The 20,640-nt window shown below is 43.1% G+C and overlaps 1 protein-coding gene across 2 annotated transcripts in view; it reads left to right on the forward strand.

Moving 5' to 3' along the window:
- The window catches only part of MYZAP (myocardial zonula adherens protein), a 93,754-nt gene that overhangs the window by 16,244 nt on the left and 56,870 nt on the right, over positions 1–20,640 (forward strand). For both annotated transcript variants that reach the window (XM_003267027.2, XM_030814477.1), the window contains exons 3-5: positions 9,955–10,110; positions 13,496–13,588; positions 17,663–17,776. In XM_003267027.2, the coding sequence (XP_003267075.2) occupies positions 9,955–10,110; positions 13,496–13,588; positions 17,663–17,776 (363 nt within the window). The remainder of the gene's footprint in view (positions 1–9,954; positions 10,111–13,495; positions 13,589–17,662; positions 17,777–20,640) is intronic.

A 20,640-nucleotide genomic window follows, 5' to 3' on the forward strand; every position in this document is an offset into this window, starting at 1 on the left:
CCCGACTGACTTCTGTTGAAGTGAGACTTCTCAAGGATTTCCAGGGCCCTGTTAGAGCTGCACATGACTGAGGGCAGCCTGGGCCTTCCTTAGTCTTTCACACTGTTCTGGAAGGTGTTTAATATTGCGGGGATGCCATGATGCCATGGGACAGCTGGCCATGCATAGAGGCTGCTGCCAGTTGGGCCATTCTTCCGTCTGCTGTTCTCCAGTCATTGGAGAAAGGAATTACTCCTAATGTGGGTGTGTTGTGGATGGCGTATTTTGCCCATTTCCACAAAGGTGTGTTTGGAGGCTGCTTGATGCAATTACAACAGAGTCAGCACCTTCTTATGGAGTCAAGGGTTTGTGGGGTATATTTGGAGGTTTCCTAGCCCTAAGGCAGATGTCCTGGCTGCCTGTTCCTTTTAGTCCTTCAGGAGACATCAACTGCCCCGAGACTGCTTTATGCTGACCACAGATGAGCTCCCAAATGCACAGCTTCCTCATCTTTAAAGTAGACATGACGATGCCTGGTTTCAAATTGTAAATGAGCTAATATATGCAAAATGCGCACCACAGTGTCTGGTTTATAATATGGATTAAAGAGGTAATGACTAAACGCTGAATCTCTTCCCTTTGAATGCCAAACCCAGTGGCCCTGGGTCTCTGTTTTTACCCCCTTAGACCTTCTGGAGTTATTCTCCTGCCTGAAGCTGCCTGTCTTTATTTTCCAAGCACATAGCATCTCTTCCCTCCTCATAACCCTTGCTGAGGCCCTAGCCATGCTTGGAGTCCCTTCCCTGCCATGTCTCAGTTTATCCAAGTCTTCCCTGTCCTTCAAGGCTCAGCTAAAGGCCCACTTCCCTTCTGATAACTTCCCTGACTTCCATGTGCTGTGGTGGTCACTCTTCCCTTAACCTACAGGACACCCAGGCTGCCCCTTTCACTTGGCACCTAGCCATGTGCTGCTAAGAACTCCACATAGGCATAGATATATATTTTTGCAAAATTTTGTATAACATATATGTAGGCACATACACACACAGAGAAAAATGAGATTGAGTCTTTTTATTCTCTCTTCCCAAAGCCTAGGTCTCTGCCTTGCACATAGTAGGTGCTTAATGAATGCTTGTTGATTACGATGATTGAGTTTTATATTAGCTTCCTAGGGCTGCCACAACAAAGCATGAAAAACGAGATGGCTTCAAGAATGTATTCTGTCACAGTTCTGGAGTTCAGACATCTGGGATCAAGGTGCTGGTGGTGCCCGCTCTGAAGGCTCCAGGGGGAGAATTCTTCTTTGCCTCTTCCAGCTGCTGGTAGCTCTTGGTAATCCTTGCCTTGTGGCAGCATCACTCCAATCTTCACATGGCATTTTCATGTCTCTGTGTCCAGATTTTCCCCTTTTTATAGGGACACCAATAGGGCCCAGTCTAATGGCTTTATCTTAACTTGACCTGCTCTCCATATAAGGTCAAATTCCTGGGTACTGGGGGTTAGGACTCCAGCATATCTTTTTGGGGAACACTATTCAACCCATAACAGGTTCTCTGAGGAAATCACCTTGAATTATTGTAACAACTCAGATGAATTAGCTGTGGGCTTTTATTTGAATATTGAACATTAAAAATCATTAATAATATGGGAGGGAGGATGTTGATTAGTTTGTGGGCACAAATTACGTGTTAAGAAATTGATAAATGTAGAATATAATGTTTATAAACATGCTGAACATTCAAATTAAAATTGGTAATAGTTTTGAAATTAAGTACCTATTGTTTTCAAAGAACTCTGTGAATTTATGTATCCATATTCTCATCCATAGTCATGTGCAACAGATTCCTATGTGTATATGCAGGGACACACATACACAGAGACAGAACCCACACCAGCTATTGCAGACTTAGCATATTGAATCAGGGCCTCACTGCACACTTGAATTTTAGGGAATCTGATTTGAGTTGATTCTGAGTCTTTATGATGGTAAAGTCCTTTGCAAATAGATAAAATAGCTTGAGGCAGATACTGTTTTAAATAGCTATTAACATCCCAGCTTTGGAGGTGTCCTTCAGTGACCTGTTGTTTTTAAAGAAGTTGTTTTCTCTCTAGATCTTTGAGAATGCTGAGTGAGAGAGAGAGCAGATGCGTGGGTATGGATGTAGAGTTGGGAACTTTCATAACCCAATAAAATATTGAAAACGAGGAAGTCCTTGCCAGTAGGTTTTATAGTCCTCTTTCCTTTAAAAGCCTTGGATGAATAAGCCTGCTGAGTTCTCGTCCTTGGCGTGACTGTTTATACAACCTCGCGGGCTGTTGCCAAGTGAGCGAGTGTGCTGCCATGATTCAGAGCTTCAGGTGGGGGCCGGGCTGCCCTTTGTGACAGCACACCAGGGACTCCGTGTGCCCCTCAGAGATAACAGCCCCTGGAGGATGGGGAGAGACCTAGGGTTTGAGTCCCGGCTTCCTCATGAACCCCTGTGGTGGTTGGGCCAGTCAGGTCATCTCTAGGGGTCTTTGTTGCTTCTTCTAGCAAATAGAAATGTTAGTCTAGAGCCAGCGTTTTTCCAAACATTCCTTTATTCACGTTGGTAAATGTGGAAGTTCTATTGGTAAAGCAGTCAAGGTGCAGTGGGTGGAGGTGAAATAAGATCAGGGCTATGTTGGCTGCCTCCAGCAGGCCCCCAACTCTTCACCCTACAACCTTGTCAGACACGGAGGAGGAACTGGGAATAGTGTCTGAAAACCCACTGGACTATACAACTCTTTTCCATTTTTCTAACCTTCTGAGACTTTGTGATTCACTCCCCATGAAGAGAAACCAAGGCCACTTTGGGGGTGACTATTTCGCTGTCAGAGCCAATTTGACAACTGTAATGAGAACAGCAAAAAGACCAAGAAGAGGGTGGACAGACAGACAGACTCATTCAGGTAGACATGTAGAGTTGAGTAGGAACCCATGTACTCAAAAATGTAAAGAAACTACACCACCAATACTAGAAACTCCCCGTATCTACTAGTATGCTGTTAGCACGCTAGGTGTTTTGTGTATTTTATTCCGTGTGTTCCTTAGACTGCCCACTGAAATTGGTGGTATGATCCCCATTTTACTGTTAAGGACCCTGAAGCTCTTTAAAGTACAGACAGTAACTTTCTCAGGGGCACGCAGCTAGTAGATAGTGGATTTGCAATTCCAACTCAGGTCTGTGACGGGCCATGTTGCCATGGGAACATTGACTTGCGTGCTTTCTCCTATCAGAGAAACTCTCTTTAGGATATTTACATTTTATCAGTCAAGGTTACCTAAGGTGTGTACTATACCCCTGGGTTCCAGAAAAGCAGTTCCTGATTTTTTTTTCTCCCATGTATTCTTCCCTTTTCCGTGGGGGTTATTAGGCCTAAGCAACTATTGTCTGCGTTGAAGCTGTACACTAGCTGCACACTAGTCTGCATCGAAGCTGTACACTAGCTGTACACTAGTACTCCTATCAGGCTGCTATCATTACAAATGCCACTGTCTTTGGGACTTCTGCTTGGCTAGAAGCTTTCCTTTTCCTTCTCATCTTCAGCTTTGAAAGTGATCTTTTCTCCTGAGTTTACTTAGGAAGTAGGCACTATTCAGTCTGTGAGACTGTCAGAAATAACTAAATTAGTTTTATTTTTTAGAAACAGGGTCTCACTATGTCATCCAGGCTGGAGCACAGTGGCTATTCCCAGGTGCAATCATAGCACATGATTGCCTTGAACACCTGGGCTCAAGTATTCCTCCTGTCTCAGCCTCTCAAGTAGCTGGGACTACAAGCATACACAACTGTGCCTGGCCAAGTATTTTGATAAGCCAAAGGTTTCAGTTTTTCTGAGAATATTTATTTCCCAGGCTGTGGAAAGGCCCTTCGGGCTCAGAGGTAATGTTCATTTTTGTCCAAGAAAACAAAACAGTGTCAAGTATGAGTAATGACCTGGGCCAAATAATTTGCTGAGATAGACACACAGGTTGGACAAGCCAGAGCACATTCCTGAAGTGCCAGCCTCTGCCTGCAAGATGGGCAGGGAACCCAGTGGCTCTGTGCTCAGCAGTCCCAGGTTAGCTGCTGCCCTCTGGCTGGAGAAAAGAAGTCTGAAGTAAGAAGTTTTGGAAATAACTTGGCTTCCAGTCTGGGAGTCACACGAGTCACATTATGGCCCTTCTCAATCATATTGGCAGCCAGGATGTGTGATCAGCTGCCCCTCCTGGCCGGTGGGGCAGGGGACTGGCTGTATTAGTCTGCTATTGTCAATTTGGTGTATGTTGAGCTGCGTTTCTGCTCTTGTTTCCCCTAAGAACGCTGATTGACCAAGGGATTTTCTTTTTTGGCACAGATTAATCCTCCATGTCAAGGATGACTGTATACTCCAAATATTCCATCTTTCTTTTTCCCTTCAAAATGTATTTATGGAGCATCTATTTATGCTGGGTACCAGAGATAGAGCAGTGAATAAGGCACATGTAGTCCCTGGCTTTGTGGAGCTTGTTGCATTGTAGGATCCTATCTTCTCATTTAAGGTTTGGACAATAATCATTGGCCTTGTTAACCCAGACTCTTCAATGGCCAGTAAATCCCTCAGGAGAAGAATTTAGGCTGGAGTTAGTTTTCTGTAGCTGCTCTTTCTTTCTAAGACACTGGCTGCCAGATGTATCTTTAGGGAGGTCAGCCGTAGTATGGGGCCTGTAGGTAGATTTTAAGCTGTGAGTACTCACAGGGAACAGCTTAATCCAGAGATTCTGCGTATGTGTTGGGAGTATGGAATGCCCTTTCAGTCAATTTTCCTTCTTTGTAATAACTTTCTTTTTATTCTACACATTTATTAAGTCTTTTCTTTTTTTTTTTTTTTTTTTTTTGAGACAGAGTCTCGCTCTGTCGCCCAGGCTGGAGTGCAATGGCGTGATCTCGGCTCACTGCAAGCTCCACCTCCTGGGTTCCTGCCGTTCTCCTGCCTCAGCCTCCCGAGTAGCTGGGACTGCAGGCGCCCGCCACCATGCCCGGCTAATTTTTTTGTATTTTTAGTAGAGATGGCGTTTCACCGTGTTAGCTAGGATGGTCTTGATCTTCTGACCTTGTGATCTACCCGCCTCGGCCTCCCAAAGTACTGGGATTATAGGCGTGAGCCACCACACCTGGCCAGGCCTTTTATTTTCAAGCAGATTTTGTCTAGTATTGTTTCTTGCCCAGGAGGCTTTTAATAGGTCTAGAGTACATTTTTTAAATTTTGTTTTTTTAATACCAAGTAGCATTATAAAGAGGCTTTTGATTTTTATTTAAATTTAATTTAATTTTCTTGAGATAGGGTCTTGCTCTGTCGCCCAGGCTGGAGTGTAGTGGTATGATCATGGCTTACTGTAGCCTCAACCTCCTGGGCTCAAGCGATCTTCCCACCTTAGCCTCCCAAGAAGCTGGGACTACAGGCACACACCACCACACCCAGCTAATTTTTGCATTTTTTGCAGAGATGGATTTTCACCATGTTGCCCAGGCTGGTCTCAAATGCTTGGGCTCAAGCAGTCTGCCTGCCTTGGCCTCCCAAAGTGCTGGGATTGTAAGCATGAGCCACCGTGTCTGGCCATAAGGAGGTTTTAAAAAACTTAATTTTGGAGAGTTTCAAACATACAAAATGAGACTGGATCGTGTAATGAGTCATTGGTCATTTCTCCAGCACCGGCAACCTCAATACATGGCAAATCCTGCCTCATCTACATCCACGCTGTATAAGGAAATAAATATACATCATTTGTATCTCAGCATGTTTCTCTAAAAAGAGACTGTTTCTTAATATCATCATAATGCTCTTCTGCCTAAACATCAATACTCTTCTTATTGGGAGGTATTTTAAAGGATACAAGAGGAGAGAAATTTAGCCACAAACATCTTGCTCAACCTATCAGCTTTTTTCTTTTTTCCCTGTGTTCAGTTTTTGACCAAAAGCATACTGACATTTTATAAAAATGATAGCCATCTCTGCTCCTAGCAGCTTTTCTGGGTATACATGCTGTGACTGGGGTAAACATTAACTGTCTGTTCCTCCATCTAAGAAGAATAACAGGTAATTGCTTCATTTGGACCATATTTATGTACCCTGAGTAATTCCCAGACCTCTCCCAACTTCTAAAGTTCCCTATTCATTCAGCAAATATTTATTGAGAGACTCATTGCACGTCAGTCACTGTTAGATCTGGGAATTACGGTGGAAAAGAAGACAAAGTAGGCCCTGGACTTGCTGGAATTTACAGTTGATAGGGAAGCAGGCCTTCCCTACACAAGGATACTGACGTACAACGATAGTCGCTGGGCTGCAGCTGTGGTGAGTGTTGTGGGGAAGTGCTGTGAGAGTGGACCGAGAAGGCCTCAGGGGTCTGAAGGGTCAGGGAAGGCGTTCTTGATTCTTGAGGAAGCGACATTTCAGCCCAGCAGTGCAGATCAAGGGAATAGCACGTGTGACTACCTTGAAACAAGAAGGAGACTGGCTCTTAAAGGAACAGAAGGGAGGCAGTGAGGCAGGTGTGGGGTTGGGGATGGGCGGGGGAAGTGGAAAGAGCCCCCCATCCTGGGCCTGCCTCTTCCAAATGGCCCTGGGACCTGAAGGCAGGCTCTTGGCTTCCTACGGCTGGAGACCCTGGGATGCTACATGGAGACGTGAGTTCCAGTTCCTCTCCTGACTGTAGCATTGTAGTGAAAAAAGAACTCCATTTTGGAAAGACATAGGCAGGCACTTGCAGGCTGTTACCCTGGAATAAGAGAAGTCATACTATTTACACAGTAGGGTCATTGTGAGGATTAAAGAAAACATATCTTTTACTATATATTATATATAATAAAATCAGCTGACAACAAATTTCTTCCCCCTCCTCTTTCTTCAGTAACTTTCTTCTTCACTTTTCCTGTCAGGGACCATCAGCTCCCTGGGCTGCCTCAGGAGTCCTCTGCCCTGGCGTGGCCAGTGCTGATGGCCCTGCTCCCCAGCGGGTAGAGTCCTGGGGCCATGCCCTTCCTGGGGGCCTTTTATTTAGACCCTGACATTTACACAAATGATCAATTCAAACATAATGCTTTTTTCTTTTTGCCAAAAAACATTCAAAGTCTACAAAAGAACATAAAGGAAAAAGTGAAATCTCATTTTCCTGAGGAAACTATCGTTAGGGATCTGGATTCCATCCTTCTAGATGTTTTACATACACAAACACACAGTCTTAAAACAAAAAATGAAAATTTGAAATTTACGATTTTTCACTCAGTGTATCTTGATCTCTTTCTGTGTGTACAACTTTGAGACCTGGGCCACTCGGGAGTATTCCACAGACCTCATTGTTCCTGGCATTGCTTGTGTTTTCCCCACTCCGTGGCGGCCTCATCTCCCTGCCTGGGCCAGGGGCAGGATCCTCTGTGTCCGGCCACCTGAGTTTTCCTGCAAGCCAGTCCACCTCTGAAAGCCTTTGCTTTGCAGAAATGCATTTCACCAAAGCCTTGTGTTGTCATCGGCTTGTTTTTTAGTAACTGGGTGGAGTCCATGACTGAAAGATCTTGCTTTTGTTTCCTGGTATTTGGGGCGTTTCATTAGAGCTTTTCCTCTTCCTGGTTATATGTCCAGTAAATTGGGGATAACTTAATGCCAGCTTGTGACTCTGCTGCAAACCATTTAACAGCTCAGTTACCCAAACTTAAGCACAAATGTAAGGATAACATCAGTGCCTTTGGGACCCAGCTGTAAGGGACTCAGGGGAAAGCGTTTACCAGAAGCAAGTACAAGGAATCACAGCCCCTTGCATCCCATCTCTTCCCAAGTGTGGGAAGAAGGACAAGAAGCAATGGTTGTAGTATTTTCTGACTTTTTAAAAAGCTTACATTGAAACAAAGCAAAACAAAACAAAAAGCAAGCAATATAGAAAGGTATAAAGAAAAAGGCAAAAGTCATCCTGATCTCTGGCTCCCCTACCCCACCCACGGTTCCTTCCTTAGAGACCTGTAAGGTTAATCATCATCACATAGCTTTGTAGACCTTTCTTTGATTTTGCAAACTCTGAATGAATGGGATCATAAAGTACTTACTGTTCTGCCACAATGAATGATTTTCAAATGCAAATTAAAGTTTTGCGTGTTAAAAAATATTTTGTGGACCAGGCAAGGTGGCTCATGCTTGTAATCCCACCACTTGGGGAGGCCAAAGCAGGCAGATCACTTGAGGTCAGGAATTTGAGACCAATCTGGCCAAGATGGTGAAACCTTGTCTGTACTAAAAATACAAAAATTGGCTGGGCACAGTGGCTCACGCCTGTGATCCCAGCACTTTGGGGGGCCGAGATGGGCGGATCACAAGGTCAAGAGATCGAGACCATCCTGGCCAACATGGTGAAACCCCGTCTCTACTGAAAATACAAAAATTAGTTGGGCGTGGTGGCGTGCTTCTAGTCCCAGCTACCCAGGAGGCTGAGGTAGGAGAATTGGTTGAATCTGGGAGGTGGAGTTTGCAGTGAGCCGAGATTGCGCCACTGCGCTCCAACCTGGCGGCAGAGTGAGACTCTGTCTCAAAAACAAACAAACAAAATACAAAAATTAGCCCATGTGGTGGTATACACTTGTAATTCCAGCTACTTGGAAGACTGAGGCAGGAGAATCACTTGAACCTGGGAGGTGGAGGTTGCAGTGAGCCAAGATCACACCACTACATTCCAGCCTGGGTGACAGAGTGAAACTCCATCTCAAAAAAAAAGTGTTTCTTTTTTGTTTTGTTTTGTTTTGTTTTGTGCGTGTGTGTGTGTGTGAATACATGGCAAGAATCTCTTTGTAAAGGCAGTTGAAAAGTTAGCAGGACAGCAGAATTACCCTTATGGAATTTGGGTTTCTGTGCTGTGGGATTGTCGAGGTACCTGGGTCAGCCCCAGGGAAAACTGGGAGAAGGCCAGTTTGTCTGAAGTCCCAGTCCTTGATCCTGGATTTTTTCTTACTTCTGTCCCTTCCGTGTTGTGGAGGCCCCTACTCTGTCCCCCTGCATCTAAACATAGCCTGCAGTATGGGGAGGTGCCTAATGTCAGACAGAATCACAGAGCCAGGCTTAAATGTAGGTGTGTGTCCATAAGCAAGTTGCCTAACCTCACTGAACTTCAGTTTTCTCAGCTATGAAGTGGAAAGGACAGAAAGGACAATTGCTGTGTCATAGAGTGGTTGTGAACATTAAATGTGCTTAGGAATATTTCTAGCCTATAGTAGGTGCTCAACAAATCTTAATTTCCCCCTTTCCTGCTTGCTAAGCCTTCATTCTATAAAAGTGTGTTAAGGCTTGGACATGTTACTGTTTCTCAAGGGTATTTGCATTTCAGCAATGACCAAAACTTTAACTGAAAGAATTAAGAACCAGCCAACAGGACTGGGAGGATCCTTTTGGGCTGAAGTCACACCACCTCTTCCTGGCTTTTCAGAAATATTTCATGAATGGTCACAACAAGTTATGTACTAACACTACCCCCTTTTCTCAGAACTTGGCCCCAGGACCAGCCTTACCCTCAGAGGACAGTTTGGCTACTAGTTGACCGCCAGCCTCAACTTTGTGCATTGTATTTAGTGATGAGGTTGAAGTCATATGGAGAAACTGGGATAAGGGGAAAGACAGCATTATTAAGAGCATGAGGTTTCAAATGCTTGCTCTTCTTACTAGGACAACGCAAGTCCATCTGGTATCTTTGTGGGAATTACTCCTAGATGAGTGGGCAGGCCCTTATAGACATTAGCAAAGGGTGCTCTTTCTCTGGGGTAAATGCAGCCCAAGCCTATGCTAAATCACCTTGGCGAACAGAGACCAGGTGGGATTTTTGCTCCCTCCATCTCCACTGCCAGGCAATGAGTGCTGGGCACAATTTGCATAATCATACACAGTGGGCCCATTGTTACAACTGTTTGCATGAGGCCTAAAGAGTCATTTTTCTTTTTCTCTTTTCCTACTTTCTTTTAGCATCTTGACCTGAGCAATGGAGAACCTACCAGGAAACTTCCTCAGGGTGTTGTTTATGGTGTGGTGCGAAGATCAGATCAAAATCAGCAGAAAGAAATGGTGGTGTATGGGTGGTCCACCAGTCAGCTGAAAGAAGAGATGAACTACATCAAAGATGTGAGCCATTTAAGAGTTTTTGCCCCCCATCTGTATTCTTTTTGTAGCATGCAAGAGAATGGAGTTGGAAGCATTGAAGTGAATGTAATAAGGCATTTTGAGAGAATTCTTAGTGTTATCATTTTGGCTGGAAGTGTTTCTGTGTATCTTCATGGTAATGTTAAAGTACAGATGTAAATCTGCAAGGAAGGAAAGGTTGAGCTTCTGCTGGATGGATGTTACTAGGTAAGTATACTCACGAGAGCAGATGGCTTCCTCCTTCCATGTAGGGTTTGGAGGCTCTTGAGTGGTTTTTCTATATTACACTTAACAGTCCCAAATTCATCCCGGGCAAGAGGAATAGGAAGACTGTGGCTGATTCAGATCAATCACAAATGCTAGGAAGTCAACCACAATAGACTTTGTCCAACCAAGCCAATCAATGCCATTTCCTTGTATTTAATAGTTTATTTCCTGTCTTTTAAATTACATGTTCTTTTGAAAAAATTTGGGAAATACAAACATGTATGAAGAAAATCACTCATAATCTCACCATTCAACTAGAGCAATTGTTAACATTTTGGAGTATTTTCTTCTTCTCTCTCTCTCCATTTCTTTTCATTCCATCCTGTGTTCCACTAGATTGACTAATTCCCCTCTTGACCAAACCACCCAGCTTATATGGAAGAGGAGATGGGCTGCTCTGACACTAATGGACTCACATTACAGACCTGTGGCTTAGAAAGTGCTTGTAAGAAGCAGTGTGGGGCCAGGGAGTCAACCCAGGCCTGTGAGCTCACAGACCTTGCTTCGAGCTCCAGCTCTGTGTCTGGCCCAGCAAGTCAGTTTTGCTCTGTGCAGGCTTCAGTCCTCATGTTGAGATTGTGGGGGTTGGCTGGGCTTTGATACCTAAGGTTAAAAACATAGCTCTGTGAGCCCCATTTTATTTTGTGGGTTTTCAGATAAGATGCAAATTCACGATGTCTTCGCTTTTGTGTGAGTTTTTAAAAGTAACATTTCTTGTTGAATTTAAAAAATAATAAATGCTTAGCAGAAAATATGAGGAAAAGCCAGAAAAATTAACACGCATATACATAATGTATATGACAGCCACCAACCTCAAACTCCTAGTTATCCCACCTTTCAAACATAATTTTTAAAATTTATTTTATTGTATATTTTTGAGACAGGGTCTCACTCTGTCATCCAGGCTGGAGTGCAGTGGCACAATCACAGCTCATTGCAGCCTCTACCTCCCCAGCCTCAAGTGATCCTCCTGCCTCAGCTTCCCAAGCATCTGGGACTGCAGGTGGGTGCCACCCCTCAGATAATTTTTTGTAGAGATGGGGTTTTGCCATGATGCCCGGGCTGGTCTGAAACTCCTGGACTCAAGTGAACCTCCCACCTCAGTTTCCCAAAGTCCTGGGATTACAGGTGTAAGCTACTGTGCCTGGCCTCCAGACATAATTTTTAACCATTCAGAATATTCAATTCCTGAATTTCCTGTTAAGAATAGCTCAGACATTTTAACTTTCTTGTATTTTTTTCTCAAGGAAATACATAGACCTTCCTCATTTAAATGCTCCAGAGGCATGGCTCCTCCCTTAGTAACCTTCTAAACAGAGTCCAGAGTTCCAAATTGCTCAATACAAAGACAGGAGGAGATGTTGGCTAATCCTGAGCCGTGGAAGACATGTGCCAAAGTCACGTGACCTGGAATTACCACCCTCCACTGTGATCTGCAACTTAAAACTAACTTTCAGGTCCCTCCTGCCATAGGTGGCTTCAGTTCCATCCCTGGCCTGGTCGTTGCAGTATTTGCCTTTGGGAGGGACACGCAGCTCAAGATTCCACCCACTCACCACTGGGAGCAGCACAAGAGCCAGCTCAGGGCCAGACATGAAAGCCGTTCTGCCTGCCTAGAATGAAAAGTTGTACTTTTAACCTCATTTTCCCAAAATGTTTGTACTTCATGGCAAGAAAGTAGACTCTATTTTTAGAATTCATATGGGGAAGTCTGGGGGTCTTGACTCTCCCTTCCCTCAAATCTCCACCAATATCTGGTAACCCCTAATAAACATGCTGTCTAATTTAAAACAATGTGCTTCAAAATTAAGCCTTCCAATACTATGTCTTAAACACTTAAATTCTAACCAAACTGCTATCTTTAGGCCTTTCCTAAAACAGAAATTCTGGAGTGTGCTGGAGAAAACTCCCTTGAGACTTCCTGCCCTATCTGAGGATTCCTGAGTACTTTCCCCATCCTAGGGACACCAGAAGAAGGGAGGAGACAGGGACTGTTTGTAAGGTCTTTTGTTGTGTTTTTAAAGTTTTTAAGGTCCTGCTAGCCCTCTGAAAGTAGTACTGTAGAGAAACTTGAACAGCGTTTGTGTAAACAAGGGTTTTGGGGATCACTTGAACTTTTGTTATATTTACTGCCTTGCGTGTTATTGGTGATTACTGAGGAGCTGACTTTCAAATTTATGGGCTCCCCAGGGTTCATATTTTACTTGCTTCCATTCCAGATATTTAGTTGCTCTTTGGCAGTCAGAGCAGATAGAGGGAAAGTTAGAGGTTGCTTTTTGGTTTCTTTGGTCCTCTTAGCCATGAGTGTTAAAACACATTCTACTTGTAAAAACACGTGATAGGAAAAGGGCAAAACTGCCCAAATGTCATTTGAGGGTGATAGGTGAATTTCAACAAACCATTTTTTCTTCAGAGTTAATTTGGCTAATTAATATTTATTATGATAGTTATGTGTAATTATATATAATTTTATGTAATTAATATATAATATTAGCATATATTAATATATTCTATATTAATATATGCCTACATATTTTATTATGTATATAAAATATATACATAATAAAATTATATATATATATAAATTATTTGGATAATTCCTAACTAGTTTCTAACTGGTTGTTGGGGGTGACCTTCTCCCTTAATTTCCTGTCTTGTTCTTAAGATTATTTTTATGTGGGGTCCTTCTTTCTTTTTCTTTTTTTTTTTTGTTTTTGTTTTTTGAGATGGAGTCTTGCTCTGTCATCCAGGCTGGAGTGCAGTGGCATGATCTTGGCTCACTGCAAGCTCCGCCTCCCGGGTTCACGTAATTCTCCTGCCTCAGCCTCCCGAGTAGCTGGGACTACAGGTCCCCACCACCACGCCTGGCTAATTTTCTGTATTTTTAGTAGAGACGGGGTTTCACCATGTCAGCCAGGGTGGTCTCGATCTCCTGACCTTGTGATCCGCCTGCCTCGGCCTCCCAAAGTGCTGGGACTACAGGCTTGAGCCACCGCGCCCAGCTGGGTTCCTTCTTTCTTTAGAGTTTCTTAAAAGTTTTAGAAATCTTGTATGAAGATGTTGTGGCTTGATCTCTAACTACTATCTTTGTGGGCTACAGGTGAGAGCCACTTTGGAAAAGGTGAGAAAGCGAATGTATGGAGACTATGATGAGATGAGACAGAAGATTCGACAGCTCACCCAGGAGCTATCAGTAAGTCATTATCTCAGTTGCTTGGAGATAGGGAGGCATGGCAGAGCTCAGAGTGGTCCCTCAGCGGCTAGCGCCTAAAGATATTAGAGTATCTCGTGTTCTTTATCAATAGAATTGTATTTTAAATAAACTGAGAAAATTTTATCACAGAATGAAATTTATTACCTAAAGGGAAATTTTTATGGTAAGAATAATCTTATTCATATTCAAAGCATTCTCACCAAAGTCAGGAGCAAAACAAGGACGCCAGCTATCACTATTCTTATTTAACATTGTTCTTGACATACTAGCCAAACAAAAGAAATAAACATATAGGTTTAAAAATGGCATAGGTAGATGTAAAACTATCACTGTTTACAAACTATATGATTGTATACCTGGAAAGCTCAAGTGAACATGAAATGATGAAAGAAAAACTACTACAAACAAATAAAGAATTTGTTATTTGTAGCAGGGTGTAAAATGTTATATGCACACACACAGAGGATATAAAATTAATATATAATATACAAAGAGGTTTCAATATACAAAAAATTCTCAAAATATCATCAACAGAAAAATACTACATACCTAGGAGTCAACTATAATCAGCGGGAAGAAACACCGTGTGCTTAGAAAGGAAGATTCAGCATCATAAGATTCACATTACTGTACCAATTTAATATGACACAATAAAAAGACCAACAGATTTTGTTTTTTATAAGTGGAGTAGGTGATTCTAAGGTTTATATAGAAAATAAATAAAAAGATTGGGAAAATAATGGGAAAAAAGAGCAATGAGAGGGAGTAGCCTTATTAAATGTTGAAAGAAAGTGAAAAAGCCTCAGACAATGAAACAGTATCATAGTGGCACATAAATAGACAAACATCAATAAAAAGTACTCCAGAAATGTACCCCTATACATGATAAATGTAGCATCTCAAAAAAGGAAGGAAAATGGACTAGTCAATATGTGCTATTGGGAAAACTTATGTGCTGTTGGAAGTCTTATACCTGGCTAAATTCCAAATGTATCAAAGATTTAAATGTGAAAAATAAAACCCAAAAGTGCCAGAAGAAAAATATGTGTGAATTCATTTATACCCTTGGGGTAAGGGAATGCCTTTTCTTATTATGACATAAAATCCCAAAACCATGAAAAGAAAGACTGGTAACTTTGACAGCTTTAAAATGAGAAACTCCTGCTGGTAAAAATGTCAAAGTCAAATGACTAGGAAAAATTATTTGTCCTTCATATCACAGATAATAGGCTCATTTTCTGAATATTGAAAGATCCCCCACGAATCAAGAAGAAAAAGGCTACAACTCATAAAAATAGGCAAAAGATTTGTAACAGGTAATGTATACTAAAGGAAAGATGGAGAGCTCTTTTGTGTATGACAGGATGCTCTGCCTCACTTCATCGTAAGAGAAACGCAGGTTAAAACCATCCCATGATATAATTTTTATCTATTAGACCCACCAAAGTGCAAGAGTGGGTCAGGACATTGTTCACAGGCCTGTGGGCAAACAAGGGGGTTGCTGATGAAAATGCAATTTGCTATTAGTCTTATAGAGAACAATTCAGCATTATCGATCAAAATTACAGATCTTAGATCCTTTGACCCAGCAATTGTATTCCTAGCATTTATTCTACAGATAGACTCTCACATATGAGGAAAGACATAAGGATAGACTTAATTATTGCAGCATTGTTTGTAATAGTAAAACAAATGGAAACCTAAATGTCTATTAAGAAGGGGAAAGTGGCCAGGCATGGTGGCTCACGCTTATAATCCCAGCACTTTGGGAGGCCGAGGCAGGTGGATCACTTGAGGTCAGGAGTTCGAGACCAGCCTGGCCAATGTGGTGAAACCCTGTCTCTACTAAAAATACAAAAATTAGCCGGGTATGGTGGTTCAGGCCTGTAATCCTAGCTACTCAGTAGGCTGAGGCAGGAGAACCACTTGAGCCTGGGAGGCACAGGTTGCAGTGAGCTGAGATTGTGCCATTGCACTCCAGTCTGGGTGACAGAGTGAGATCCTGTTTAAAAAAAAAAAAAAAAGGGAAAGTGAGATAAATTATGTATCTCTACAATAGAATATATGCAGTTTAAAAAAACAAAAAACAAAAAAAGCAAGTAAGCCCTTGAAGGGGAGATACAGAAAGATGTAGATGGTGAAAAAAAGCAAGATGCAAGAAAATATGTAGGAAAATTTTGCTACCATTTGTATAAAACAGGAAGAGAAGATAAACATGTTAGGATTGTTCTGTATGTGCACAAAAAGTTACTAAAAGGATAATGCAGAAAGTAACTAACAACTGTTTCTAATTGGGAGGCAGGGATGGGCAGGGTGGTAACTGAGCACGGTGGTAACTTTTTATAAAAATATAAAGTAACTTTATACTTTTTAAATGTTTGCACCATGTGAGTGTATTACCTACTCAAAAATTTAAGAAAAATAACCTTCCTCTAGTTTAGCCAAGCTAAAGCTTGTGGACATTTAAAAATATTTGTTATTAATAATCCCAAAGATAAAAGTCCCTGTCTATATGACATACCTTCCATGAGAATTAATATCTGTGGGAAAGAAGGGCAGTTACAATGGTCATGCATTAGAGTTCAATTTATGGCTGGGCTGTGAGATTGAGTGCCTAAGTAACACCTACTACCTTGATTATAGGAGTGGGGCTATGTAAATGTGTCTCCCTTCCCCCTTTCTTGATTATAGGAGTGGGGCTACATAAACATATCTACCCAGCCCATTCCCACTGGCATGTGGGAGGACATTTGTGAAATTCTCACCTGCTTATGGAAAGTCGTTCTGCCATGACTGTCAGACACCAACGACTGTCATCAAAGCCAAAGAATTGGATTTGCAATAGATGCATAAACAAGACTCTGCTCCTTGCTTTCCATCACCATCTCCTACACATCCTCATTTTCTCATGCTAGAATTGTCCCAGAAACCATGTCTGTCTGCCTACAGGTCTCCTCCTTCTCCATGCCATCCTACCTACTGCAGCCAGATTAAGATTGCTAAATTATTGCTATTGAAACACACTGCTGAACACAAAGCTGCCACATGCTCTTGGGCCTGGCTTGCTGCTTCGATTTTGTCTCCACTCCCCAGAGTGCACCTCCTGCTCTGCTGTGCCGGGGCTGCTTTCTGCTGCTCCCAGAGGCCACATGGGGGGCCTTCCTGGGGACTTCTATCCTCAGTCCTAATTGTATCTAGCCTCTTGCCAATATCTAGGTCAAGACTGGCTTCTGACTCAGACATGTTAAACACACACACCCAACAAAGACAGCAGCAACAACAGCAGCAACAAAACAACTCTTTTTTTTTTTTTTTTTTTTTTTTTTTTTAATGAGATGGAGTTTCGCTGTTGTCACCCAGGCTGGAGTGCAATGGCGCCATCTCAGCTCACTGCAACCTTGGCTCACTGCAACCTTGGCTCACTGCAACCTCAGCCTCCCGGGTTCAAGCGATTTGCCTGCCTCAGCCTTCCATGAAGCTGGGATTACAAGCGTGCGCCACCATGCCTGGCTAATTTTTGTATTTTTAGTAGAGATGGCGTTTCACCACGTTGGCCAGGCTGGTCTCGAACTCTTGACCTCAGGTGATCCGACTGCCTTGGCCTCCCAAAGTGGTGGGATTACAAAAACAACTCTTGAGAATTGAGTGAGACCAAAGCATATTCTCTCCATGGTGACCTCAAAGAGCAAGGTGGTTGCAGAAGTTATTTCAACTGGGTTCTAGTTCTAGGAGTGCCACTTCTGAGCTGTTTGACAGTGAGCAAATCACATAACCTCTCTGATTGTTTTCTTCCTTGCAGAGGACAAGGTTCTGACTCCTGCACAGTGTTGTTGAGAGGGCTAAGCGAGGGTCTGTGAGTAAACACTATCCAAAGGAAGATGATTCTTGCCCTTCTCTCTGGGTCATGCAGATGTTGACTTTTAATTTAAAGCTTTACTTTAGATATTGTTGAAGTAGATGTGGCTTCTAACAGAAGAAAGTTCCAGCCTAGCTGAAGATTGTCATGAACGTGTAGGGATTGATTTTGTGTGACTGTCTCCTCGATCTGTCCAGGTTTCCCATGCTCAGCAGGAGTATCTGGAGAATCACATCCAAACCCAGTCGTCTGCCCTGGATAGTTTTAATGCCATGAACTCAGCCTTGGCGTCGGATTCCATTGGCCTGCAGGTACTCATCTGCTTACTGCTGTGACAGGGCAACCCAGCTTAATCAGGAGTGGGGCCTGTGCCTTTGTAGAAAAATAAGTCACAGAACATCCTCATCTCATCATTCAGAATTCTTTAAGCAGAACCACTGTAAAGACTGTGCCCAGAAGACAGTGAAGGAAACTGAAGGAAGCATTTCCAAGCTGAGACTCTAAGGCTTTGTTTTTGCTCTCACTGAAAAGGGAATTTAGACCCTGAGTTTAGTGTGAGAGATGTCGCTTGCTCCACCATATACCCGAGTGGTTCTCAGCATCAGTGCCTAACCCTGCACATCAGCCCTCTTCCTCCAGCCCCAGTGCCACAGGAAGTGCCACCTAATCACAGAATAACAGAGACTTCACCAAAGACAATCTGTACTCCTTCATGGCAAGCAATATAAAAAAGGCCTGTAAACACTTTTTTATAATTAGAAATTATTTTGTATCAGAAAGAATCGTGGATATTCCACATCTTGTAGTAGCAGACAGGGAAACAGAAAGACCCAGTATCTTCTATTTGTGAAAATGTATGTTGTTATCTCACTTTGAGGGATTGTTTTCTTGGTTGATTTGATTTACTAGGAGCTAACCATTCAAGTGCTTCCCATTCTTACTCTTACAAGTCCCCTAACATGCAAATTAACTTGAATATGTTCAAAACAAAGCATTATATGTATTTGAAATAGCTTCCCTTGGTCTTCATTTCCAAATATATGGACAATAGTTTTTACCTCTCCTCCAAATTTATTTGGCTCTTATCTTTTTACCCTCCTCTCAAAAGTTCCAAAAGCTATTTCAAATCCTTTCTGGTTCTATATAAGTAATTTATTAGATAAATACATTTTCATGTTGGGATTCTCCACTTCCCCTAATTCTCTGATAACAGTTGGTATGGCAGCAATGACAACAGCAAGTCTCGGCCACTGTCCTGGAGTGGGTCCGGGTGGCCTCGTGTTTGGGTTTGTCTGCGATGCCCATTTCTGGTGGGGCCTCTGAGTCCCACCCTTTTCCTGGCTCTCTTGAGTGTATGCCAGCTTTCCCCTGGCCTCAGGCCAAGCCCCACTGGGTCTAGTTTGCTCAGTAGCCCTTGTTTTCCTTCCTCCTGTGGTCGGGGGGGCTTGCCAAGGCTCCCTTCCTCCCCTTTTGGATGCCGTCTCATTCCCAGCCCACCAGCAAGGGCTTTATCTCACCTGAGTTCAGACTTAGTTGGTATTTGTACTACATCTCTGGTTTTTCTTCCCAGAAAAAAAAATATATTTGCCAGTATTTTCTGGCAATTCTTCTGCTTTGCCATCTGGCCAACACTCTGGCATTTACTGCAGAGGTCAGCTGTTTGAGCTGGGCCAGCTCTGACCCAGGCACCTTGACTGGTTCCTAGTTATCGTGCAGACTCTTAGTCCTGGACAGCCAAAGGAGCCTTATAGCTAAAACCGCTCAGAGAAAGAGAAAGAGAGAGACAAAGAGAGAGGGGAGGGGGAGGGGAAGGGGAGGGGGAGGGGAGGGGAGGTGCGGGGGGAGGAGGAGGAGAAGGAGAAGGAGAAGCCATGTCACAGCAGGAAACTCAACCTGCTAGAGGAAGAGGGCTGATGCATGGTGTTAGGCACTGATGCTGAGGACCACTCGGGTACCTGGTGGACCGAGTCTGAAGAGAGCTGGCTTCTTCCTCATGCAAGATCCCAGCCTCTTCCACTGGCCCACTCTATCCACTTTCATTATTACTGACAGGGAGACCAGACCCTTGGTTTGATTCCATAGAATGTCAGAGCTAGAAAGAACTGAGAGGATCTCTAATCCCTTTGTTTTATGAATCAACAAACTGAGGCCAACAGAGAAAAATGACATGAGCAAGATGCCTACCTAGTGACAGAGCCAGGATTAGAAGAATCCTGGTCTCTTGGGCCAGAGTGTAGGTTTTTGTATGGATATAAGAGTAGAATCTGTGAAGTCAGTGGGGCTGGGGGAGTGGGTGGCTGGCCTAGGTGGTTTCTAAAGCCCCTTGAAGCTCAAATGTTCTGTGCCTCCATGCTTCCAAATGGCTTCAGTATTTCCTTTAGTATCTAATCACCTCCTTCAGAAATTCTTTTTCTTGATTCAAGTAGGTTTAGGAGTGAAAGGCTTATATTGTCCAAAGTAGAGGCTGAGGAATTGAAGAAGCTTCAGAGACTGATCATCTAGATAAGAGCACAGAGGCGTTAGAAACAGTGCCCAACACCAGGGTTTTCACATCTTCTAATGTGAAGTTGTAGATGACTGAGGACATAGTAGAAGACACCTTTCCAACGGCAGGGATTCTGTGGAGGCCATTTATCTCTAAGGAGAGTTAACCAAGTAGAAACCAAAGCAGTAAATAGCAACACCATTTTTTTTTCTTTTTTATTATATTTTTAGAGATGGGGTCTTTTTCTGTTGTCCAGGCTGGAGTGCAGCAGTGTGATCATAGTTCACTACAGCCTCAACCTCCTAGGCTCAAGTGATACTCATGCCTCAGCCTCCTGGGGAGCTGGGGCTACAGGTACACACAACTATGTCTAGCTGGTTTTTAAATTTTTTTTGTAGTTGCCCAGGCTAGTCTTGAACTCCAGGCTCAGGTGCTCCTCCCACTTCGGCCTCCCAAAGTGCTGGGATTACAGTCATGAGCCATCACGCATGGCCAACACTATTGATTTAAACATCCTTGCTTCAGTGTGGCCTGGAGCAAAAATCACTTGTCTGCATTACCAAATTCTGTTCCTTAGTACTTCTGTATTACTTCCCTTCTCTGCCTAAGGGAGGAAGGTGAAATGTTTGCAGGTATGCGAGTATTCTCAGTCATGTTGTCACTATCCTGGCAGGCAGTCTAGGAGCGCAG

The sequence above is a fragment of the Nomascus leucogenys genome, chromosome 6, assembly GCF_006542625.1.
Source record: "Nomascus leucogenys isolate Asia chromosome 6, Asia_NLE_v1, whole genome shotgun sequence".
In the NCBI taxonomy this organism is placed as follows: domain Eukaryota; kingdom Metazoa; phylum Chordata; class Mammalia; order Primates; family Hylobatidae; genus Nomascus; species Nomascus leucogenys.